Genomic DNA, 26,565 nt, shown 5'->3' on the forward strand with positions numbered 1-26,565 from the left:
GTTTCCAACTTCCTTTTCTTTACTCCTGATTTTGTATCCACCTGTACTTGCACTTCTCTTCCCTAATCTCCACATGTATCTAACCCCTCTCTATCCTTCAAGTTTGTGTCAAATGTCATCTCCGTGCAAGTGCAGACTGTGCTCTCCCTAAGGAGATCCCGTTGTCAGGGTAACTCTTACTCATCTTTTTTTTTTTTTTTTTAAAGTTTTTATTTATTTGTCAAAGAGAGAGAGGGAAAGAGCGAGCACAGGCAGACAGAGTGGCAGGCAGAGACAGAGGCTCCTGCCAAGCAAGGAGCCCGATGTGGGACTCGATCCCAGGACGCTGGGATCATGACCTGAGCCGAAGGCAGCTGCTTATTAACCAACTGAGCCACCCAGGCGTCCCAACTCTTACTCATCTTTAAAAACTTTGCTTGTCACAGCTTTAGGAAAGAAAGCCTTTTCGGATACGCCTTCCTTATAGCCTACGGAGAACACAGATTTGTTACTCTATTCCTTTCTCTTCCAACCGTCTCTCTTCCCTTCCCTTCTCTTTGTCTCTTATTACAGAAGTCATGCGGCTACGAACATTTCTTTCCCAAGCACTAATTCTAGTTACTTCATGTAATCTTAATAAACTACAGTGCAATTTAAAAATAATTCCCGTTTCCTGTAGATTTTTTCAACTACTACCAATAAGTGGGGCTTTTTTGAGTTGTTGTTCTGTTTTTTTCTAGTGACTTGTGATTTTTAAAATCGGGCCAGGTAAAAAAAAAAATGCAGGGAAAATACTGATCTATATTCTGGTCGTAAAAAACAGAGCACTAATAAAGTTGTATGGCTATTCTTATTAAATGTTACAGGCTAGGCACTGTTGTAGAGTGGATTAGCTCATATAATATTAATAACAATAAGGTATTATTATACCCTCCCCTTTACTGATAAGGAAGTAGAGCTCAGCGCTATAAAACAAACCCAAGTCTGCACACTTAGTACACATTAGAGCCAGAAACAGAAGACAAGGCACCTGACTCCAGAATCCTTGCTCTTCATGTCAAAGCCAAGGGTTTTGGTTAAGGAGGGATTTTTTTAAAGGGTAAGAAAAATAAAAACATGGGGTACCTGGGTGCTCTGTCGTTCCCAGGGTCCTGGGATCGAGCCCTGCATCGGGATCCTTGCTCAGAAGGAAGCCTGCTTCTCCCTCTCCCACTCCCCCTGCTTATGTTCTCTCTCTCCCTGCCTCTCTCTGTCAAATAAATAAAATCTTTTAAAAAAAGAAAAACAAAACTATATAAAACCTATCTGTGCCAAATAAATTCAGGGAAAATCTTTAGGAGTGAAGAAATTCAGGCTGCATCTCGGACTTCTGGGAAGCAGAATCAGGAGAATCTGCTGGGTTAAAATCCAGACCTGTATGAACTAGACCATCGGGGTTTTGTCTCTCTCTCTTCATTTGTTAGTAAAGAGGAATGAGAATGCCGGCCTTACTAATTTCCCCTGGAATTTCTCTGCATGGGTGTTAGCTTCAGAATACTTTCAGTTGGGGCACGTGGGTGGCTCAGTGGGCTAGGCCTCTGCCTTCGGCTCAGGTCATGATCCCAGGGTGCTGGGATCGAGCCCCGCATCGGGCTCTCTGCTCAGCAGGGAGCCTGCTTCCTCCTCTCTCTCTGCCTGCCTCTCTGCCTACTTGTGATCTCTGTCAAATAAATAAAAAATCTTAAAAAAAAAAAAAAAAGAATACTTTCAGCTACCCCTGGTTTCTCAGAGAATGTCAGGGATGCTGCTGTTCCGATTTCTCCCAGGGTTCCCTCCGGGGACCCCTCATGTCGTGGTCTACCTGCCGCTGATCCAGGCTGTCTCAATTCTACTAACAGCTGAACTTACCCAGTGCTTCCTATGGGCTTGCCTGTCGCTATTTGAAGTGATTTACTTATATTAACTGAGTTAATGCTCCCAACAACTCCTCGAGGTATGTTTCTCTTATCCCAGTAGAGGTGAGGAGATTAAAGCACAGAACCTGGCTAAGTTCACGTAGCTCGTCAGCTCCCTGGCAATTCCCTCCACTCAGGCCAATTCACTTCTCACCCAAATACCAAACAGGACTGCACTATGATCTCTAGCCCAGAGTTCTCTCCCTAATCATTGATGAGTGTCAAGGGTCTTGCGTGCTGACCATCTACGAATCACGCAGGCTACATCAAGCCCTGATTTTGTTTTTGTGGTCTTCGCTTTTATGGTTCTGTTAAATGATTACCTATATACAAGCAACCCTATTATCTTCAATTCTCACCCTTCCCTCCCAACACAGAACTCATCTAGTTCCTCAAATCTGTTCTTTCCTTTTCATTCTCTCTGCCCCAGTTCAGGCCCTCATCGGTGTCTCAGAACCGATGTTCAGACTCCCTTCTCCCTCTGTTACTGCTAGGGTCACCTACATCTTATCTGATCATACTATTCTCCTACACAAAGCCTCCAGGGGTGCCTCACTGTATCCAGGATAAGGGCCAAAGTCCTGAGTGAAGCTCGCATGACCCATGTAAGCTAACACCCATGCATGTGGAGGGTCATGCGAGCTTCACTCAGGAGTTTGGCCCTTATCCTGGATACAGTGCTATTCTTTAATGCTATTCTTTCTACAAAAACTAGTTCAAATACACCCTTTCAAGAAAGTTTAAAAGATCTCCTCCCTTGGAGGTAATTGTATCTTCCAGTGCATGCCCTGAGCATGTTGTTTCTATCTTTTACTACATTTATGTATTTTGATTGGTGCGACTTACGGTCCTGGGTGCCCCTTGGACTAGACTGTAAAGTTACAATGGGCAGGAGTTCTCTCAGATAATAACGTCAAACTGAAGAAAATGTCTTACAACTTTGTACCTTCCCTACCACTTACACGGTGTGTCACCAGCCTTTCCACCTAGTTGCTAAGAAGTAAAGGGGCTCTAAATGCACGTGGTCACCTATTATAAAAGCTTGTTAGCTACTCTACATTACAGGAACATTTCTCTCATCCATTGCCACGGAACTGCATGGATTGAGGGATCCTGAGGTAAAACCAACCAAGTATGCTGGAGGGCTGAGGCTGAACCTGTAGGCGATCTTAGATGAGGGGACATCTAAGATCCTAATCATTGATCTTAGAAGAGTTTGGAGATTTCTACAGCAGAAGTCAGGACAACCTTTTAAGTCCTATTCCTCTTCAAAATCGTACTCCCTGGGACTCAGTCCCAAGCTCCTTCTTTGCTCCCCTTGACCCCCTCCCTGGAGGATCACGTCTATTCTCTGGTGGAGAATATCTCCACCATCTCTTCAGGGAGTACTCTCACGATTTTTACAGATCGGCCCCAACCTTTCTTCAGAGCTCCAGATTTTTGTACCTACCACAGTACTTGGATGGCTCCCAGGCACCCTCAAACCCAAGTCCCAGCCTGAATGCTTGATGTTCTTTTTAAAAGCTGTTCTGCTTCTGTTCCTTTCTCTCCTACTTAGCTGTATAAGCCGAAACCTGGGAGTCATTCCTTTTTAAAAAATTATTTTATTTTTATTTTTTTCTGGGAGTCATTCTTAACCGTCTTCTCATCCTCCCCTCAAGCTAATCGACCTGTTGATTTTCCTAAAACTACTGCCCAGGTCCTAGCCCTGGGCTTATGGCCTAGGGGGCCTGACCAGTCACCTTTGGTTTATTCTTGTTTCCCTCCAACCAACCCATTCTCGACATTGCCTATGTGCTTAGAAAAACAGTCAGCTCAGGCTCTCGGTTATAACCCTTCAGGGGCTTCACATTCGTTTAGAATGACATCAAAAGCCTGTCCTCTGGCCTGTGATGATGCATCCCTCCCTTATGTCATCTTGTGCTTGCCCCAGCCACCACCAGCTCACCGGGCGCTGGGGTGCATATCCTCTTATGTTTCCTCAACTGTGCTGGGCCTTTCCCCGCTCAAGGAACCTGCACACGTTTTAACCTTCGCTTGGATCCTTTTCCCCCTTCTCTTCATGGTTGGTCCCACCTATGAAGTCTCCATTTAAATGACTTTTTTTTTTTTTTTTAAAGATTTTATTTTTAAGTAATCTCTACACCCAATGTGGGGCTCGAACTTATAACCCTGAAATCGAGTCATGTGCTCCATGGAGTGAGCCAGCCAGGTGCTCTAAATATCATGATTTCTGAGCAACCTTCCCCAGCCACCAAAGGTCTAACTATGTTTCTGCATTATTCTTTTACTGGATCTTGGGTTTTGTATTTTCAGCCCTCCAACATCTGTCCCATCTCATTTCCCCCTGCAGGCTGAGGCATTAGGAAGGACAGGGACCGTGGAAGTTTCCTTCACCATCGTACATCTCCCTTTCCACTTGCAGACAGGTGGAAGCTCCAATATTTTTTGAAGGAATGAAAAACATGAGTCACCTCTGGCTCAAAAGTGTTAAGCAGGGGCCCTGTTTTCACACTCAGTTTCCAGATGGCTGTGAGACCTGAGCATTTCCCTAAAAAGAGGTTTGGGATACAGCTGTTTCACAGTCCTTGACGGTTTATACCTGGGAACCTTCCCTTGTTACAACCTTGCTAATCAGCCTTCTAATAATGTTTACGAAATAAACATTTGGAGATTATGGCTACCTTAATTTGCTTTATTTTGTAAGATATGATATGATATTTATTATCATTTGCCTATGGACATCTATTTGATTCAAATTTGCTTTTAGGTCTTTAATCATCATCAAATACTACTTAACTATGAATATGAGTAATAGTAAAGAACCTAGGTTCTGGATAAGTTCAAATTTTGTTCTTTTGTTCATCAGCTCTGTAGGACTTTGAGTAAATCATTTAACTTTTCTAAATCTCAGTCTCCTCATTAATAAAAAAGAGCTAGTAGTACTTACCTTATAGCATTGTTTGGGGGATTATATATGGTAATGTATGTAATGATCTTACCTAGTACCTGGCATAAGTAATCATTTGCTAGAACATGACTATTATTCCTAAATAATTTTAGAGATGCAGCTAAGTGCCACAGAAAGGGCAGTCGGTAGAGTATCAGAGTATCAGTCACCTTGAGTTTAAGTCCTAGTTCTACCAATCAGGGTGTGTGACAGTAGAAATGTCCTTGACCTCTCCGAGTCCTCAAATATCTGTCTATAGAAAGAAGCAAAAAAAATTGGCCTGACCTCTCTAGAGGCATGTTTGAAGGATTAAATAAGACAAAAATGTAAAAGTACTTTGTAAAACTATAAATCACTACATACTATGTACAAATCTGTATAGCTATTATAAGCCATTTGCTTTTCCCTTACATTAAAAACAGGATGGCTGTGACTCGGTTTTAAAGAAAAGTGGGTGCAGGGTTCTTATAGCTCAAAATAAAACGGTTCTAAAATGGAAAATAGAAATTTTGATGTCACCATCTGAGACTCAGTGAAACTGGGCAGCATTCCATTTCTTAGTTGTTTTGTTATTAAAAAAAAAAAAAAAAGGCAGGCAGCAGAGCTATAAAAACTCTCAATATATTTGCAAATTGATTTTTCCAGAGCACACGTTCAGTCTCCTGGAATTTCAGGTGGTTTTCTTGGACTCATTTCCTCAGTTCACTTCAGGAAGGTACATAACCACCCTGGAGAGTAACGTGAAGCTTCCAGCCAAATCACTGTGCTCTCTCTCTGACGCGTGCAGTTTGCCTTAGGCTGGAGTTATTTTCATGTTCCTGTGACTTCTACCTAAATTTCTCTCTCCTTTGAGTGGGGGGGCAAGTGAGCCAAAGCCCTGACAGCTTCTTTACAGGGTAGATTATTTGTCATTTGAAGGGCTCTTGTACATTTAGTGACCATGTCCTGTGTGTATTCGTTTACTCAGGACCTAGAAGAACAGCACGGATGTATTTTTTGGGCATCATTTACTCATAGATAAGGGCACACGTGGCTCTGGAAAAATGGCTCAGTGGGTGGGGGCTACCTTCCTGGTTCTTTCCCAGCCAGCATATGAGGTGGACCGATGCAGCTGGTGGAACTCTGAGGTGCATCCTGGAGCTGACTGAACTCTCTTCTAGATTCATTCCACGTGTCACTCACAAGGGCTTACTAACTCAAGATCGCAGACTCGTGCTCCATGTTTTAGGCAGCTCCTGTGTATGTGTGTGTCTTGCCCCAGGCTGGGCTGTAAGGCATGAAGAAGTGGGTTCATTCTAGATACCGTGGCACTGATGCCGGGGGTCATTTCCTCCTCTCTCACCCTGCGTGAAAAGCAAGCCATGTCGATGGCTCCTGACTCAGCCTGTCTCTTACCATCCTCACAGCCCAAGCCAGTCTCCACAAGAGCTTCGTATTCGGTTTTCTGCTCGTTCGCTCCTGCCACCTCCAGTTCACTTCTCTGCTTGCTGCTAGAGCGAGTGATGCTGAACGTACATTCAGTCACACACCCCCAACCTGAGACTTTGCACAACTTTCCTTCTGCCTTTAGTGACAGACCAGAATCCCTACAGAGAGGCTCAGGAGGCTTGAAAACTCCTGCCTCTCCTACCTCTGCAGACCCAAGGGCCAAACTCTCTGCCAGTGGCACTGATGGGTTGTCACGGCTCCTCCTTTGTGGTCCTCCCCTCCCCATATAGCCTTTGCACAGTGCTGCTGTCTGCCTAGGTGGCCCCAGACACCGTCTAACTCCCCTCCTCCACCCAGTCATGTCCCGAGCAGTCTTTTACACTGAGCTCAAACATCACCTTCTCAAGGGTACCCTCTCTGTCACCTCAGACCTGTCAAGTCTCCCATCAACATGGTTGAGAGTGTTGGCTCTGGTGGAAAGTTGGTACCCTATTTCTGCCACTTTTTATCTATGTGACGTTGAGCAATTTTGGCCCTGTTTCCTCCCCTCTGACATGGGGGTGATAAAGCCATCTCTCCAAAAGGATTGGCTGTGAGAATTAAATAAAGAGCAGGATGGAATACTTGGAGGTGTAATATGTAGTAAATATTATTATTTCCAGAATGTTCCACAATTCTTGGTGGTTGTCTCCATGCCAGTAAATATGGATGTGACCAATTAGGACTGGTTAATATTAAATCTCCACAACGTAAGCTCAGTGAGGGTAAGTACCACATGAATGTTGTTTACTAAGAGTTTCTCAGTACCTATGCAGAAAGCCTCATGAAAGGAAGTAAAATAAATCTTGGAGTGAATAAACACATGGTAAGGTTTTTTGAGAGGAAGGGGCTAGGAATTTATCTGGGTCTGCAATATTAGGCACATGCCCTCACCCTAATCCTAAATCTGAGAAAAAAAAAAAAAAAAAAGATGTGGAATCTATATACACAATGGACTATTACTCATTCATAAAAAAGAATGTTTTAAGTCTTGTCATTTGCAACAACATGGAGCTAGAGAGTATTATGCTAAGCGAAATAAGCCAGAGAAACACAAATACCATATGACTTTACTCATATGTGGAATCTAAGAAATTAAACAAATGAGCAAGTAAAAAAAAAAAAAGAGAGAGAGAGAGGCAAACTGGAATCTATTTGTTCTTTTCATTTGGACCAACAGGGCTGAGACAACTGTCATACGCAGCCCTCAAGAAATCATGCTACTTCACCTCACAGACTTAGGGAGAAGTTTTCAAATTTCTTTTCAAAGCTCCATCTGCTTTTTCACCCCAAGTTACCTTTACTAATTGTAACCATGTAGAAAATAACAGGACAATGTAAAACTTAGAAAACAATGTTAAGGAAAATACCCTCGTCTATGAAGAAAAAAAGAATTTGTTCAGACAAATTCACACAAAGCATACCAAACATTTAACTTAAAAGAAAAATAGTAGTCCATTAACCTCCTATTTAATTTACTTTGGTTTATGTAAGATACACCAAGTAGTATATAGGGATCCCAGTCATTTCATTTAAACTTGGCAACCGCTCTATTTCACCAAAATTAAATTGTCAGATGTCATTGTGCTAAAATAGTGAAAGGCTCGATCTACACATATCTGAGAGCACATCTGTCAGAATTTGTTGCCAGGAGTTTTCCTGTTAGGTTGTAGAATGCTACCACATTGCACTCTAGGAGGAGACTCAAATGTCACTATTTACATTTGCTTCTGCAAACACCATTTACATTTAAATTCCTGACTAATTTGTGAGGAGGAAGTTTATGGACTGTGAACTGAGTTTTAGTGTGCGTAGGGATGTGTACATACATATAAAAACTTCAACAGCTTCACACTGGGTATTCAAAGCTGGAACTCAGTGAAAAAGAGAGGGAGAGGGGTGGGGAGATCTGAATCACTTATCCAGGGAAATGAGAGGCCAACTGTTGCTGATATGAGCACACCCATCACCTTGACTAACCGTTTACTGTTATGAATGGCTCTTCTTTTCCACATTCCGGATTTCCTTCTTTGTTGTCTTCACCTTATAACCTTCTCCCTGCTGTAAAAAGGAATATAAGCATTAAGATTTCATAGTAAAAGAGTTCTAGTTATAGAGAGGTTCCCATTCTGGTCCCTTGAGGCTGGATTAAGGTAAGTGAAACACAGTTGAAAGCACTTTGTCACCTCATGTCCCAAAATACACACAATCCATTTGGCTTAACCACACGGCCTAGCATTATGGAGGCAAGCTAGAGAGCGCGTCAGAATGAATACAGTAACAGAACTGTGCTTCACAAGAACTCAATAGGTTAGTAATAAATAAAAGGTTAGTGATAATAAAAATAACAAACAGTAATAAACAAAATTTTAAAAAAGGTTAGTTTAAAAAAAATGAGTTGCCGGTTCACTTTTTGTAGTAATCATCACCAAAGCCCTCAAGGCACCCAAACTCCAATTCTAAAAAAAAAAATTAGTAAATTATAATTTATTTCTCCTCAAGCCAACAGAATTTTAAGGGATCTGTTGTGTCGAGACCAAAATTCCTTAGGAAAGCACTAATCATGAACTAAACACCATGGAAATGTTGCTGATCTGAGGGATTTTTTTTTTTTTTTTTTTAAATCTGTGGAATCACCGACCCCCTCCTCTTACTCCAGATCAAGCGGGCATGTCCATAAAACAAGACCTCTCTTCACTGAGCACCAGGGACACTTTTCTCTGAGAGCAAAGTTGTACAGATCCTCCGCGTTCACCTGCTTTGTTACTGAAACGCAGTAGCCTCTCCACTTTTCTGAGTTAGTCTTGAGAAATTTTCAGTTCACGTTTTCTTAAGTAAACACAGGCTATTGGAGTTCCTATTTTCCGAATGAAAGGGTTGTAAAGATCGGAGAAAAGGAAAGAAAGGACAAGTAGCCAGGGATGTTTTGTCTGGGAGATGGAGACACATTTGCCAAGCTACACTGCCCAGCGGCGAGTTTAGTTCTTTCACTGGCCGCCGGAAATGGGCTATTATAAACCCAAAGAGGAGAACCTTGCTCAGGTTAAGATGAGGGAATTCCTATTTCCCTGTAGAACACACTGGAAAGGGAAAATGTATAGATTTGATGTGAGGATCTTGAATTGAGCTTTTGGCCAGTCTAACATTTAAATCCTGTACATTTGCTGGAAGTAAGCGCCCTCCATCCTCCCCGCCGGCAGGGGGTGGGTAAGGCGGAGGCAGAGACACTGGGGCACTGCTCACGGGGCTGGTGCTGAGAGGGTTTGTGTTTTATTTCTCTTACGTGCTTGAACCAGCACATTCTACCCTCCAAAAATGAACTTATCTCTGTGAAAACTCTAAAGACAGTAAAAAATATAGAATGTTAAGGAATGTTAAGAAAATAAGTCCTTTTCCTTCATTCTGATCAAATGCACAGGGTGTCAAAAGCAGCAAATGCTTCAAGCTGCCACACTGCAGAATCCAGCCTGTTAGCAGCACGTTCTAGAAAGTTCCCACAGCATTTATCCTCTACTTTTCTTTGGCATCCCCTCTTCATTACCATGGCATCATGCTTTCTCGCTTGTGGGAGAGCAATTCGTCTTATCACTTTCCGAGTGATCTGTGGGAAGCAATAGTGAGAAGCAGAGATTTTCCTGTTTTCTATTTTAAGAGGGGGCGCTACAGCAAACAAACAGTAGAAAATCTAAATTCCAAGAGAAGCATAAAATCCCAAGGATGATTACTTTTCTCGTGATGAGGTTGCCTTCTTCATCAGTAAATTGTTCTTCTGTGACAGATTCACCAGGCATGGTCTTTGCTTCCTCTCCCTAAAGGATGTGGCGTAGAGATTAGCAGCGTACTAGATGGACAGACCTCCACACCACTCCATACACCACACACATGCTCTGTGGACTTTTAGGAAAAGAAAGTATAAATCCTACTTGCTACTCCTGGGCAAGGGGCAAAGGTGGGCTCCTCTGAAGGTTACTTAGTAGCCAACAACATTCAAAGCACTAAACCTTACATATGTACAAGAAAGATGGTTAGCAGCCAACTCCAAGAAGGAAGAATGATAAAACACAGTTACACATGGATATACAAACCAAAACGGTTCATTTGTTGAAAAAAAAAAAAATTAGCCAATGATTAGAGCTCTGCTTAGATCATCTCATTTTGAATACAGTATCTCTTGGTTAGTCCTACCAAATCTCTCAAATAATTTTTGGGTTGCATTGTGCTTAATCTAAAATAAGATGGTCCCTTAGTTGAGGTCTTATTTATTGCCCTTGTCAGGTTTTTTTTTTTTTCCATTTAAAAATTCATCTACTAAGGGTAACATAGACATTTATTTTACAAGCAAATTTCAGAGTACATAGAAAACCTTTTTATTTTTCTTTAAAACTGAGCCTTTTGTGGGTCTTCAAATAAATGGGAATGACTCGGATGAAGTACGTAGTTTCTGACTACTATGTTCAAGGGAAGGGGTCTTATGTGATGATAGATCATCTAATCTCCATGGCTACAGACAAAGAAAATATCAGTACTAAAGGAATTTAAGATGATGTTATCTTTCTGCTAGTGACAGCTAACTGATTTAGAAAGGGAAACTGTCAAAGATCTTCCTCTGGTGACTTTCAAAACATGGAATAAAGTCTTAACTCCCCATGGCAGGGGCCTATTTTCCAGCTTGGTAGATTTGAATGGTCCTTAATCTTTCCCTATTGGCTCTTATGATTGTATAAGAAAAACCACTCAGCCAAAGTAGGGCTGTATTTGCAATATATTACCTTCTTCACTGATAATCAACTTTCAGTTAGTGCCACATATAGTTTGGGAGAACAGGGACAAACAGTGCAGACCTAGTCTAGGGACTTAGTGACCTGCTAGTCAGACTTCTTGCTGAAAGGGTGGCCTGGATAATGCTACAGAATCATGTTCTGCAGTTGTTCCCCTGCTGTTGTTTTAGGGAAAATGGCGGATCACAGAGACAACCGCTACATTTCTGGGATAGCCAGGATTCTAACTCTTTCAGTGTCATTGGTCTAGAGAAGGTAGTAGTTCTGATAATTTTGTTAGCACTAGCCAGTGGTTAGAAAGTTCTGTGACTGTTTTATGTCACAGCCAGTAGAAAGGTGCACTGTCGTACAATGACAGAGTAAATAAAGACTAAAACATTATCTTGTTTGGCTAACAAAATTCTGTTTACATTCTTTTCTTTTTACAAAGTGACTTTATAAGCTTAGAGATTGTGGGTCATGACTGGGTAAGACATGGACTCATTTTCCTCACTGTGGTATAGAAAAGTAAGATGTGGGATGCCTGGGTAGCTCAGTCGGCAGCACAGTTAAGAGGGTGAAGAGAACCGGAAAAATGTAGAGGTCTCATGCTTAAATGCACTAAAATCTGCAACAAGTTTTTATGGGAATGTTATTTATATTTCCTGTGGTTGTAAAAAAAAAAAAAATATGTTAAAAGTAAAGGGGCACCTGGGTAGCTCAGTGGGTTAAGCCTCTGCCTTCGCCTCAGGTCATGATCTCAGGGTCCTGGGATTGAGTCCCGCATCGGGCTCTCTGCTCGGCAGGGAGCCTGCTTCCCCCTCTCTCTCTGCCTGCCTCTCTACCTACTTGTGATCTCTCTTTCTCCGTCAAATAAATAAATAAAATCTTAAAAAAAAAAAAAAAAGTAAAGGCATAGGGGTGCGGGCTGGTTCAGTGAGTTAAGCTTCTGACTCTTGTTCTCAGCTCGGGTCTTAATCTCATGGGCATGAGTTCAAGCCTCACACTGAGCTCCACACTGAGTGTGGCACCTACATTAAAACAAAACAAAACAAAAAAGTGAAGGCATAAAGACATCAGAAAAGCCAATAAAAGGTCAAGAAATATTTCCTTCTAGTTTAAAAATGAATAAATGAGATATTTTTGAGCTAACTCGGGGAAATTTCCAGCTCTTTGCCTGTTAGCTAATTTGAGGACCCCAGGAAAATCCAGTAAAATAAGACCCTACTAGATGTGTTATGAATGGACTCTTTAGTGGGGAATGATGCCAGTTAACTATTTGCATGGTTGCTAAGAGGAATGTGAAATAAGGTATATTTATAAACATAGAGAATATGTGAAGAATTTTGATTTATATTAATAGCCTTAGAAAAAAGCAAAGCCCTATTTATAAATAACAAGTCATATAAGTTGTTGTGATCTACTCTGGCGTGTGGGGCATTTTCATGCTTCCTACTGAAAATTCATACTGTTTGTGTACAGTTAAAGATAAAGATACCTCTCTTAATCATCAGTGGCCATTTTAAAAAAAGATTTTTTATTTATTTATTTGACAGAGAGAAAGAAAGCACAAGGAGGCAGAGAGAGAGAGAGGGAGGAGAAGGCTCTCTGCTGAGCAGGGAGCCTGATGCGGGACTTGATCCCAGGACCCTGGGATCATGACCTGAGATGAAGGCAGCCGCTTAACCAACTAAGCCGCCCAGGTGCCCTTCAGTGTCCATTAAATACAGCCAATAAGTGCTATAATAAGACCAAAGTAAGTTGTGTGGTGATGTGAAAATTCACTAAACTGGGGGAGCAGATTAGTTAGGAGCTGAATAGAGGAAGAGGGAAGACAGTAAGGAGTCAGGAAACATGTTCTAAAAAAATAATCCATCTTTAATTCTGTCAAATATATTAGAGACCAAGTGTTTCCAAGGGGAGGTCTTTTTGGGGCCTTTCTTTAATGACAGAAATGACAGAAAATAATCTCTAATTAGCTCCTAAAGTTCTAGAAAACAGTTTGTACTTTTAACTGAGCAAAATTTCCCCCCAGGTCTTGTTGATGACACTATTTTTGGCAATACCCGCCCCCCACTTTTTTCTTTCCTATTTCAAAGGAAAATTACAGCACATATGGTGTCACAGTAGCATTCTGGTGGCCACCTTAATGAGGACTCGCTGTTCTTCCCTTTGGACCTCTGCTGGAAGCATTGCATTTCATAATTTTTATTCCTCTGTCCTTGAATAAAAGGAGGGAATAACAGCACGAGATGTACCAATTTGCTCTGATGTTTATAACATTAGGACTTAAACTTTACCCCCAAATGGGATGGATATCACAGTTGTGACATATATAACTTAGCAGGTTATTAAGCAGTATGTGATGGTGTAACCTATTTTTATATGCTGAGAAACCCATTTTCTGGGGATGTGTGTGCATATGCATGCACAGAGCGTATGCATACATTTTATACACGTATCAATACAGGTACATAAAAATAATCTGAAACTCATAAACAGTGGTTACCGTTGGGAAATGGAATGAGTAGATCAAACTTTATATGCTTTTGATTGCTTAATTTGGGGAAAACATGTATGTAAACTCTTAATTCAAAAGTTAGTAAAAAATGTTCAGACGTAGAAATAAATACAGTTTAATTATATAATAATAATTCAGTTACTTGAATCTTACCAAACTCCCTAATAGTTTGGCTGTGAGTTAAAGTTTTTGTAATCACTGACTTTGCTAAGCAAATGCTATATAAAAAAGCTCATAGGACTAGTTAATTTACTAGTTACTAATTAAAATGCTTCTAAGCATTTGAAAACATTGTGATTTCTCAAATTACAGAAATAAATGGATGTGCTTATACTATCTAAAAATCCCCCAACTGGAAGAGTTTGTTCACTTGACTCATTCCTTAGGGACTTGAAAATAGTCAATGTAAAAAAAAGAAAAAAAAGTAAATTATATGTAATGTAAAATGTAAAAAAAATGTAAAAAATAGGCAGTGTAAAAAAAAACAAAAAAAAATAATAAAAATGAACTTGATAAGTGCATACATAATTAAAGAAAAAACTATAAAATTATACTTATACTCCATCAGTTGTACAAACTGAATGGCTAAGACAGATTGGCCATGACTTGCAGTCATGAGACCCCGAGCACATCCCCTGCTGGTGTGGACACTGCAGCCCAAGATAGTTGGGGGAGGGAAGGAACAGCCCCAAAGTAGTTTTCAACTCTGAGAGCCTATATGCTAGAGGGATGACTACGGCAAACAGTCTAAACATGCTGGTCCAGCCCAAGGCTGGACAACCTCCATAAACAAGGCCAAATTCTCAGCATTCCAGTCCCATCAGATAATTTCCAGGAGAGGCAGCCCATGGCTGCCCTGTTCCATGCCACTGGATATATTTAAATGGCCAAGTGCCTAATTTGGTCTAGGAAAAGTTATTCCTTTATAATTTGTCCTAGAAGAGACAGAAGGTAGCGTTGAGGGAAAGGCAGGGAGAAGACAGTGCTCTGGAAGGCTAGAGGTCAGGTTTTGAGGTTCTACACTACTTGCTGCTTTCCTGTCTGGTTTTGGGTAAGCCAACTGTTCTCCAGTCCCTTGGTTTTTGTCATCTCAGAAAAGAAGTGATTTTAGTATCAATGATCCCTTTCCATTGTAACATTCTCCTTCTATGTTTTTGGCAGAGGCGGTTCCCATGTCACAAGTACCGTATACTACAGTACTTTCAAGCTCTTTTAACATTAGAAAGATACCAACACGTAGACTGAAGAGAAAAGCAGCAGAAGTGTGATCCTTTCCAAAAGCCCCAAATATCTTACAGAAAAAGAATAACCAGATTCTTATGTATGTGATTTGTAACAATTTTTTATCATACCTATAGCCTTCAATTCTAATTATAGCTACTTTTTCTAGCTTTTTGTTTCTCCAAGTTTATTTAATTCTATCATTTATACAGCGCTCTTCTCACTTAAAACCCATGCTCTGAACATTCCATTCATCCTCCCTAAAATTACAACTTCAAAATTACACCACTTCGGGGCGCCTGGGTGGCTCAGTGGGTTAAGCTGCTGCCTTCAGCTCAGGTCATGATCTCAGGGTCCTGGGATCGAGTCCCATATCGGGCTCTCTGCTCAGCAGGGAGCCTGCTTCCCTCTCTCTCTCTCTGTCTGCCTCTCTACCTACTTGTGATCTCTCTCTGTCAAATAAATAAATAAAATCTTAAAAAAAAAAAATTACACCACTTCAAAAAGTGGGGGATTTGGGGAGAACAGACTCCTCTGTTTTATGAAGCCATCATAATATAATTTTGTCTTTTAAACTTAAGCTCTTAATAAAAATGTTTATATATTTCATATAGTTATCTATTAAGTTCAAATATATAAATAACACATTCTGATAAAATTACTTAAAAGCTAACTTGCTAATGCACATGTAGAATTCTAGAAGACCAAGAGAAATAACCCTCATTGATCTGGTGGGTTTTGTGTTTTTATTGTTTTGTTTTTGTATTCTTCAGAGTAAAACTTCTTTATCCTCTTCCTCTCTCTCTCTCTTTTTTTTTTTTTTTTTTTGCAGGATTATTTTCTTCTGCCTTATATAGAGAAGATTCAGCTTTTATAATGAGCAGCTTTTACAAGGAATGCGTTAGATTTGGATGCAACATGAGTATGACGTGTTTTAGGCATAAAAGGCAAGTCATAAGATGATATCGTCTGGTGCACTTTTTCGGATGTTTCACTTTAAAATACCATTTCTTGAAGACCTCTATTCTGGAAAGGGCAAAGCCTGCCGGAGCAAAGAGTATAGCTTTACCTCCTTCAGAAAACCTGTATTAAGTATTTCTTTCCCTAATCCCAGCAAATGTGTGGGAAGTGACTATGAGGATTTTATAAGCAGGGTGAATAATTGCAAATATGCTGGATACCAATAAGTAATTTGGCTTGCCTAGATGGAATTGTCAAAGAAGTGATTCATGCATTTTTTTTTTTTTAAATGTTAAAGCTGTCTATTGATTGATTTGGGGATGGTTTAAGATTTAGACAAGGACTTACTTCCTCTCTAATGCTTCCAGAGCCTGAGAATACTAGAGCAAATTTGGCAGATTTTCTGCTCTTCTTTCATCTGATCTACGTACAAATGTACGTAGTGAAAATGTACAAACAGCGGGATTAAGAAATTTTAGCTGCCTAAGCCAACTTTTCCACTCTCTAGGGGGTCTCCTGACACTTTGGAAAAGGATGATGAATCTGATAAATGCTTTTCAACAGATATTTATCTTTCTTTCCTTCTCTCCAGAGCTGTCCACCAAGGAGCCTCAAGTTACTTGGACCATGTTCAAAGGCCCGTGTGTTGAAAATGGCTTCCGGGTTTCTGCAGTCAGTTATTCTAACATCAAGAAACCTTTCTCTAAAGACAGTAATGAAGACAAGCAGCAGACTGTGAGAAGCACTGGGCTGAAACTGACCAGGCATACAAAGTCAGGGCTTCCAAATGCCTTCGTGGGCGAAATGAAGGTTTATTCATTGCATTCAACTGTGCTGCAACGGGGGGGGGGGGGGGGGGGGGGAGATAATATTTTTCACTTCCAGTAAAAAATGCTTCTTATTCTTAAAAATACAGCCTGATTTTCTGTATTTATTAGTCAAGTTAAAGTCTTTTTCAGAAGGTTTTGTCTGATTTTGTTTTTGTCACTGATATCCATGCCAGGCTATAACTCCAAATTCTCAGCTACTGATTGGTAATAAAGAACTGATTTTTACTCAAGATCTGTTCAGGCAGTAGGAATTTGAGACTGAGGAGGGGGCCTTTTCATTATTTCCCTGTCCTTCTCCATCTGACCTCATACCTCACTGTGGCCTCTGACGTTTCCACTGAACATTGCATTTCATACGAACTGTTCTCTCACCAAGATAAAATCTTTGTTCACATACAACGCTTTTTCAGGGAAAACAGCATACAAATGCCAAGAATTCTTAGACAAAATTACAGCTGCCACAAGTCAGACACAGGCCTAGACAAACACTCACTACCATGCAACATGACCCTTTCCTCTTGGTGGTTGTTCTTACAAGCTTTCAAATGTGCAAAGAAACATATAGAGAACTGCTTAGTTATCAAGCATGCTGAATTTTCAAGACCGAAAGGAAGGACCTTCTAATCCCAGAGCAATGCCCCATCATGATCTGGCTACAGGATACCTTTATAATCAAACGCCGGCGAATAACGCGGGTAGTGACTCTCCGTTCTTCCTCTGAGCTCGAATCACTCTCACTGTCTTTCAAGTCCTGATAAATGCATTTTTTAGTATAATTTTACCATCACATTTAAAATAAAGACATTCTGAGAAGGGAAATCAAAAAAGAATTACTTTCACTTGCTGGTTTTCCCTGCTAAGAACATCACGGTATATATTTGTGAGAATCTTAAAAAAAAGAATGTAAGTGTAAGAAAATTTTGAGCAGGACCCTAGATGAAATGACTCTGTATATGTATGCATATATGTGTATATGTATATTAATATATATTTAATTACATTGATCTTTATGTGCACATATATAGTAAAGATCAATGTAATTACATTAATTAAAAATAACTATGAGACATTTTGGTATCAGAAACTATAGGCTACTCATTATTACTTTGAAGAAACATTGATATTCATTTAAAATTTGTTTTAAATCTCTACACATTTGACCTGAATGGCCATGCTTCACTTGATTGAGAGAAACAGGTATAGGATTTCTGATTTTTATGAAATTAAAGAATTGACATGAGTAGAATTTGTCACGTATATTTTTATCAGGAGATTTTTAGTAGCATAATTTTCTCCTAACACACAATAGGTGCTCAGTAAGAGTTTATGCAAATGAATGAAGGAATAATGTAAAACATGTAAAAACTTGGGAGTTTTAAGAATCTGATATGAAATGAGGATAGAGAAAACATCTGACAGACAAGAAGATGGTATAGACAAGAATACAGGAAGTACACAAAATTTTAATTTTTGGACAGTAAGGATGAGACAAAGGAAAAACTACCACACAGTTCACAATTCAAAGGGACAAATATCTCTGGCTTCTTCTTAACTGTCACGGTGAAGACTATTTACTGAATGATTTTATCTCTAAATTTTAATGGTGGAATTCTGAAAATAGTTCTGGCATTCTAAATTTGGTAGTTGCCCCAAATCTGAGAGTCCCAGAGATAGAAACTGCAGTTCATATGCATTGGAAAAATCACTGGCAGTGTCGGTAAAAATATGGGGGAATAAAAATTGTTACAGGAGGTACAAATATTGGCTAAAGTGATTAAGCAAATGTTGTCAAATAGATAATAAAGTAGGTTACTTTTCGCCCAAGTTACATTTAACAAATACTTCAAAATATAATATCAACCTTCACTTTGTAAGAAATTTCACCTGAACAAAACACCCTACCGAATGATATGGTATTAAAAGGGAAGAGTCTTCAAGTTTCTTATTCCATGCAAAGATATTGGCTACTAAGTTCCCTCATACTGTTAAAATGTTTTGAAAAGATCATAAAATTCAGAAAACGTACAGCGATCCCAGTGCTTGAAGGGAGGCACTGAAATAGCTCAGAAAGTCAGAAAAAATCAGAGGAATTCATGTTGTGAAAGAAAAGAACTCCCAGTCAGCATTCAGGAATCAACAGGTTAGATGAGGCAAAAGAGAAAATTCAATCTGAATTATTCATACACAGAATTATAAACTGGGGAGAGGTTTTGACTTGGGTAAATTGAAAAGCAGAACATATGTGCATATAAACACTACCAAACCTAGACATGAATTGCATTAGAATTCTCTCAAGAATCCTCGGAGACTAGTCCCCTACAGAAAGAAAAAAGGCCATTTGGCCAAAGTTTCAGTTTCTACTCTCTGCTAATCTGAAGGTGAAAGGTAAACAGAAGATGCTAGTAGAATCTCGATCACGATTCCTTTTAGAGAATTCTCGAGAACTGGCAAAGAGGGTAACTAGTAGACAGACAAACGGGGTTGTTTCAGTACATTTTACTATGGGTCACTGCATGGAAAGACGTGGAAAAGAGCAGAAGTTTACCTTGTAACAGCAGGCAGTCATCCGTGTAAGAGCCGCACCCGGACTTTTGACCTGATTTTTTAGGGGACAAAAAGGGCGCTGTTTTCTGAGATTGTACATCAGATGACTTACTTGGTTGCTGCTACTCTACTCCTGTCTAGCCACAAAGGACACAACCTGAACATGTCTGGATTTCTTGTGAGATCAGAAACTCCCAGAAACTTTAACTCCGTTAACTTTTATGCTCATGAAAAGTTTTTAGGCATTAGAATAGGACTAGTGACAAGACCAAAAGCACAACCTCATAAGCAATTTGAAAACATTTTCTAAGAGTAATTATATTCCAGTACTGATGAGTCATTATGTTCCAGTATTGAAGACTCAGCTGAGCTTCCATTCAGGGTTAAGACTTTCCTTTCAAACCCTCTGTTGCCTTCTCCCTGGTTCCCCAGTGGCCAATATGTGCACACACACAACTGCTTATTCATATTTAGATGATGATTTGATTTCAGAACTTCTCTATGGATTTTTAATGGTAAACTTTCATAGTTAAGATATCACAATGTTATTGCTTCTTTCTATATTTTGTGGACTCATTTCAAAAGGGAACATCCAAGGTCATACTGCTTAAATATGCTAAGAATTAACTGAAAGAAATTAAACCTCAAAACCCATTTGTCAGGAAGTGACAGGAAAGCCTGAGAACTTTAGTTCGTCTCATGTTCCCTCCTAACATGTGGGAAACCGGTCAGCAGCTAGCCCGCAGAGGGACCAGGAAAGGATATGATTCGTTGACCAGCTAGCTGATCATTAGCTCCCGAGTGACTGGGAATTTACTAATAAAGTTTTTGTAAACCACAACTTCATCATGGGCTTGCTATCTTACAAAATAATTTTTTTTGGTTTTTTTTTTGTTTGTTTGTTTGTTTCTTTTAAATCCCAAACACTGCAGGAGATCTTAAGCACCACTGGATGTTTTAGGGAAAACTGCAAGTGTTACTATTCCAAGATGTCCATGTCTTGGCCTATGCCTACCGCATGGTTCAGCAAAAGACAAGCCTGAGAGAGCAAAAAGCAGTAAAAAATGTAGGAAATGGAACTAACTTTTATTTTCTTTTATCCGTGTGTGAGTTATAAATTTCAGTTCAAAAATTTTTTAATATCTAAAAGTGCTAAATCTCAAAGGATGAAAAAAAAATCTACCACAAACACATGTTTAAGTACAAAGTGAAAGCAAATAATTCTAGGACACTAAGGCTTCAAAATTACAAGAAACAAATACTAAGAAAATTTTCAACTTAAGATATAAAAATGATTAAATTGATAGTCCAACTTCAAATTTCTCAATGCAGTCAAGCAACACTGTATATACCTACCTCATTTCAGCCTTGGGCACTGGGTTTCTTTAATTTTGAAAACACACTTTCAGATAACAGCCTTTATAGGGTAGAACTCTTAGGTGGGTCACATCTATAAACTCTTTAAGTTATGCAGAAGAACCAAGAAAAGCCAGAATAATTATCCTCCTTCCATAAGACAGACAACTGGGCTGGGAGTTAGGAAGCCCAAATCCAAATCCTAGACAAAAATTGCCACTGGACTTTAAGCGTAACTTCTCTGTAGTTCTTTTTTTCTCCGGAAAAATGGCTGAAGGCATGCATATTCCTTTTTCCTACTCAGTGAATGAAAATATAATCAAATAGCATGAGTGTTACCTAGTTCTTTCTTCACCCCCACCATTAGTGTTAGCACTGATAATTGGGAAATAGTAAAGAACCAGCAACAAGATTAATCAAAGAATGGGAAGCATTAGTACTGTTGGTTTAACTGACAGTGTATCAGATAACCGGACTGCATACCTTTTGCTCAGACCCACTGGACCCCTCTTCTTCGTGCACATTAAGTCTTGGCTTGCCATCTGCCGGAGGAGTCCTACTCATCTTTTTCATACTGACAGGCACACAGGGTTTAGGTTCTTCTATTACAAACTTGCTGGTTTCTTCTAGAGCTTTCTGATAGGCTGTTAGCGATGATGCCGGTTCCTCCACACGAGCAGATCCATGTATTTTTGGTTTCAGAGTTTCCTTAACACTCTGTTTCCCTATGTCATTTTGGGATTCTGGAAAGTAGGATTTTGTCTTTGCCTCTGGAGTGACTTCTGCATGGCTCCCATTTGCTTCAAATTTTCCAGGTTCTCCTTTGAGATATGAGGTAATAGAATCTCGACACTGATCAGGGCTGCAAACGAGAAAATGTGGAAATTTATAATGGTAATACATGGCTGAATATGGGCTTCAGAAACCCTAAATTTTTAACAACCACGTTTGAAGCCACTTTTATAGGCATGAAATGGAAAGGCATGAAAAAAATCTAATATGTGAAGGGCGATCATGGGTTTGGGTCTGGGGGTGAGGCCCCAGGCTTCCCCCACACCCCAATTCCCAAACTGTCTAGCTATGCTGCCCTTATTTCCGTTTTGTTTTGTTTAATTGCATTGCTACAGCTACTTGGACTTGAGATTTTAAAAATTCATCCTGAGAGGTTCACGGAGAATTCCAGACCCACCAATGTAAAAGAGGAGGATATTGCAAAAGGCTTTCACATTGCCAGTGGAAAAAACTGCTGGCAGAGAAACAAACGCATTCCTGTGATGAGAGCTCTGGCATCCCCAAGTACCGACACTCCAGTCTTTGGATGAGTTTCCAGTTGTGAATCCTGCCATCTTGATTTTGCAACCCTAACACCCTTAACTTGGGTCTCCTCCTTCCCCTCCCCTGATCTCTGCTGACTCCCACTGGTGAGCGGGCGCTGGTGCTCACCGGTCACTTCTCAAATTCTGTGAGGACTATTTTCCTTTCAACTGTTAACAATCTTTCTCTTCCAATAGTTTCTTTTAAATTGATTTCCAATTTTTATTAGTATCAGTATAGACTTTTATTTTCTAGCTTGCGCACTGTTTTTACTGTCTTTATTACCTGTAGAATTCTGAAGGTGAAAACTAGCACAATATTTTATATGCATGATATAGATCTATATCATACATATGTAAGTAGGTGTGTATTCTTATAAATCAAATTCTGATTCTATATAAACAATCCCCAATCAACAGCACACCTTATTCAATATGTGTGAGGACAAACGGTCCCAGCACAGTGTGAAGACGCTATAATCTAAATGTATCTATTTCCTGCTATGCAACTATAGATTGTTATTACATTAGAACACAGACATCAAAAATAATACTATTTGTTGTCTTTGCAACAGTCTGGTAGGCTGAGCACAGAATTCTTTGGTCTTATCATTTTTCTAAAGGAATCTCGCAGACTCCTTTTTGCAAAATGTTATAAACTCCCTCTTTGGGAATTTTTATCGAGTAAGGAGTTTATCAGCAATATGAAAATATTAAATATGGTTATGAAAGAAACAAGTTGGATGCAAAAAACCCTGAGGTTATCCCTAGTTGCTACTAAAGTACACTGTATTTTAATCTGATGTATGCATAAGCAAAAATGATGCCAACTATTGATTGACTATTTGTACCAGTCATGTCTATAGCCATTCTACACTCCAGCCATTCCACAGGCTTTCTTTTTTAATCTGTTAATCTGCTTGAGGTTCCAGTTTTTAAAGCTGATTAGACGGACATTCTTAGAGCTTAGGAATTCATCCAGAGCCACAAAATGCAAACCCAATGCTGTGGGATATGAACCAATGTCTGAAGGGCCCTAGATTCTCACCTTCCTAGAGTTAAGTCCACTACAAAAAAGAACTAGACTCACGATTAGGGAATTATTTTGATTGTAATCAAATTTCCACTACGGCAATATTATCTGGAGTGAAAAATTACATATGCAATGTTGTAAATTACATAAAATGTTCATGTAGGAAAAAAGGATATACAATGTTAAGTGTTTTCTTAGTACTGTAGGATGACCGATGACTTTTTGTTTCTCTGCATTTTCTATATTAAGAAATTTAGAGGGGCGCCTGGGTGGCTCAGTTGGTTAAGCAACTGCCTTCGGCTCAGGTCATGATCCTGGAGTCCTGGGATCAAGTCCCACATCAGACTCCCTGCTCAGCAGGGAGTCTGCTTTCCCCGCTGACCTCTCTCCTCTCATGCTCGCTCGCTCTCTCAAATAAATAAAATCATTAAAGAAAATTAAAAAAAAGACATTTAGAAAGATGTATGTAAAAGAAATCCACCCAAATTTCAATGGTGGTTATTGCTAAATGATGGGGTTTTGATTTCTTAAATCTGTATTTTAAAGTTTGCATAATAAGCATATTACGTTTGAGGTCAGGAAACAATAGAAATGTTCATATTTCTAAAAGACATGGGGTTTCATTTATTACACTATTTTGAAAGCTCATTCCTTATTGGCTTTGTAAAAGGAGTAATACAAGTAATGAACTAGAAAAGAGCAGTTTTCTAAAGTAAACATCTTTGGCATGCATGTAAAACTGCATTTTACTTCAGGCTAACAGTAGTTGTTTTTTTTTGTTTTGTTTTTTTAAGGATTTTTATTTTATTATTATTTATTCGCGCGTGCGAGAGAGAGCATGAGCAGGGGGAGGGGCAGAGGGAGAAGGAGGCTTCCTATCAAGCAGGGAGTCCGATGTGGGTCTTGATCCCAGGCCTCTGGGATCACAACCTGAGATGAAGGCAGATGCTCAACTGACTGAGCCCAGACACCCTTGTTTTGTTTTGTTTTGTTTTAAGTAGGGTCCACACCCAGGGTGGAGCCCAGTACCCTGTTGGAACTAATGACTATGACTTCGAGAACTGAGCTGAGTTCCAGAGTCAGATGTCATGTAACTTTCCCTCTCTGGATAAGCAGAATGAACCAACCTTAGAGGCAGATACTATCCCCAAACTGGAATGGCGATTTAGCAAAGAATAGTACTTGCTAAAAAACAGGTACTTAAAACAAATGATTCACTAACGCGTAAGCAGCGATTCGCTCCTCTTTTTTCCGAAATGGAGCCATACCTGTCATCCAGCCGTTCCAGTAACCCACCAGTTATTCTTCGAGCCTGAGCAGGGGACTCTAGGTTTCCACTTGATGTCTCGTTCTGCCAACCTGAAATTGAAGACATTTCCAGTTCTGCTTGCTGAACACCTTTAAGAATAGCCTGTACTTTTTCTTCTGTCATCTCCTCAGACTCTACTCCTTCTTCAAGTTGAACGTCCTCAAATAGAGATTTGAGTTTCTCTTCCGTCATCTCCTCATCAGGACCAGATTTTCCTTTCTCTTGCTGCTCAGAGCATACTCCTACTTTACTAGGCTGTTTCAAGGGCTTTGCTGGTTTAACATCTTTTGGGACCCCAGACATACTTCCGAGGTATTGAGGATACTCACTCAGACAGACATTCTCCAAATGGCTCTCATCTACATCCACTGCGTCAGGCATTTCTGTTAAAGGCATTGAGTCTTCGAGTTTGCTGTCTTCTAAGGAAGTGTCTTCTGCAGTTACCACGGGAGGTCCATCTGCTGAATGCTCTATGTTCCCCTGGGAAGGCACTAGCCCATCACTCAGTCTACTGGGGGTCCTAAGGGGAGACTCTATGCTAGAGATATCGCTAAAATAATCATCTTGCTGCAAAGGGGTGGGTGGTGTGTAGTGCAACCCTGTGGGAGTTTCCAGTTCCACTTGAAGGGAAGGATAACCTATGGAAGACAGTACATTCGGACTGACTGGAATGAATTAGAGTACAGCAAACAAAACACATGGAATGAATTAAATTATATCAGGTATGAAAATGTATGATGAGTTACAGAATAATGTTCATAAATTTATTGGTTTAGTTTAATTAAATGTAATACAATGAAATAAAAGACTAGTGCAAACTATAATAAAACAATACTAATTAAGATATAAATGATTTCTATCAATTTTGATAATTTTAATACAGTAACTTAAATACACAGACTAATTCAATGCAATACAAAGTCAGCTCTCATTATATAAGATATACTTATTCCATGCCAAATTTATTATCTACTTTTAGCATGCAAAATCCATATTTGGTGGACTGCATACAGTAAGCAAAAAGAAACCAATTTTTATAATAAGTCACTTATAACTTATTTTAAGAGCTTTCCATATGAACAATGCTATCCAACTCTAATTCTTATTTTTTTCACTTGAAATTTAGCGTGAGGAAAAATAAATTGAATTTTTGGAAGGAAATTATTATTAGATCTTAGAGCAGTAGCACTGGGAAAAAAAATCTAAAATGATGTTAGAAAAAGGATTTGAAAGGCAGATAAAGTAGAAAAGACTCCAAGGAAAATTTTCAGGTATCATAATGTGACAGAGATGAAAGGTTTGCGGTGTATATGAAGGTCTTAGTGAACTTGGTGAAAGGGGTCCACTCAGAACCACAAGTCAAATAAAGAGAAAAAAAAAAATGAAACACAACAGAGACAAGGAAGAAAGCCCTTTGCAAAGAGCTCTCCGGATAACCATGACAATACTGTGAAACACGGAGGTTTATTTACCAGCCTACAGAGAGGGGAAGTAGAGAATAATTCCCTTGTTTTAACCTTTGCTGTGGGGACAAAGGGAATATTTTTCTCCTTCAGCAGAGAGAGAAGTCGACAATGGTCTGGTCATGGTGAGGAAAGGAGGTTTCGTAAAAAAGTTCAACGAAGAGGAGAGACAGGAAAAAAAGGCAGCCACGCACATTTTCTGAATGGATGGTCCACAAAACTACAGCCTAATTTTCCCATCAGTCCATGACAAATACTATCTTAGCTTTTGTTGTAAATTCAAACTGCTATAGGTAAGTCTAGTCACCTACAAACCAGAATGTTATTGAAAAGCTGGTTGAGATTAGCTGAGGTTGATAATCTGCCTAAGTGAAATTTACTTCATACACACCTTCCTAAAGTTCCCTATGAATTTTTAAAATAAGAAATAAAAAATATTAAGATGCGACCATGAAAAACTCTTGTGAATTTATTTAATGATATTCTGATTTTTAAAATGTTAAAAATAAAGCTTTCAATTCGATAGACTATTTCCATTATTTTCTGGTGATCTTGCTTGTTAGTTATTTTCCTTCTTTTTTTTCCCTCCTTGTTAGCTATTTTCTTAATTTTTTTCCCAAAAAAGAATATTAAAAGATTCCATAAACTATAACTTGGCAATAATTCAGAATTTGATATAACAATGATCTACTGCTAGTGCAAAAAGAGACTGGCTACCATTACATGGCCTCACATGTAAGATGAAGGCTTGAAGAGAGCTTTTTTCCAAGGTTCTGTGGCATATATAAGCTTAAAGTGAAACGAATTTTGACATTATTCCCTATCACCGTAATGTTATGTAAATAATAAGGTATGCTTTAAATTTTCTGTTGACTTTAACTTTAGCAAGCAGAAACTTTTTAAAGAATTTGACAACTTTGTTATATAA

The 26,565-nt window shown here is 39.4% G+C and overlaps 1 protein-coding gene and 1 long non-coding RNA gene across 3 annotated transcripts in view; one reads left to right on the forward strand and one right to left on the reverse strand.

Annotated features, from left to right (window-relative positions):
* The window catches only part of LOC309860105, a 74,050-nt gene extending 57,675 nt beyond the window's left edge, over window positions 1–16,375 (forward strand). For both annotated transcript variants that reach the window (XR_014309152.1, XR_014309153.1), the window contains one exon: window positions 15,662–16,375. This is a non-coding gene — a long non-coding RNA (uncharacterized lncRNA). The remainder of the gene's footprint in view (window positions 1–15,661) is intronic.
* ANK3 (ankyrin 3) overlaps window positions 1–26,565 on the reverse strand; it is a 335,126-nt gene that overhangs the window by 4,777 nt on the left and 303,784 nt on the right. Inside the window, 3 exon segments of the mRNA XM_082721630.1 lie at window positions 8,311–8,391; window positions 21,003–21,381; window positions 24,134–24,224. Of these exon segments, the coding sequence (XP_082577756.1) occupies window positions 8,320–8,391; window positions 21,003–21,381; window positions 24,134–24,224 (542 nt within the window). The 3' untranslated portion in view covers window positions 8,311–8,319.

Source organism: Mustela nivalis, assembly GCF_964662115.1.
Source record: "Mustela nivalis genome assembly, chromosome: 2".
NCBI classification, from domain to species: Eukaryota; Metazoa; Chordata; class Mammalia; order Carnivora; family Mustelidae; genus Mustela; species Mustela nivalis.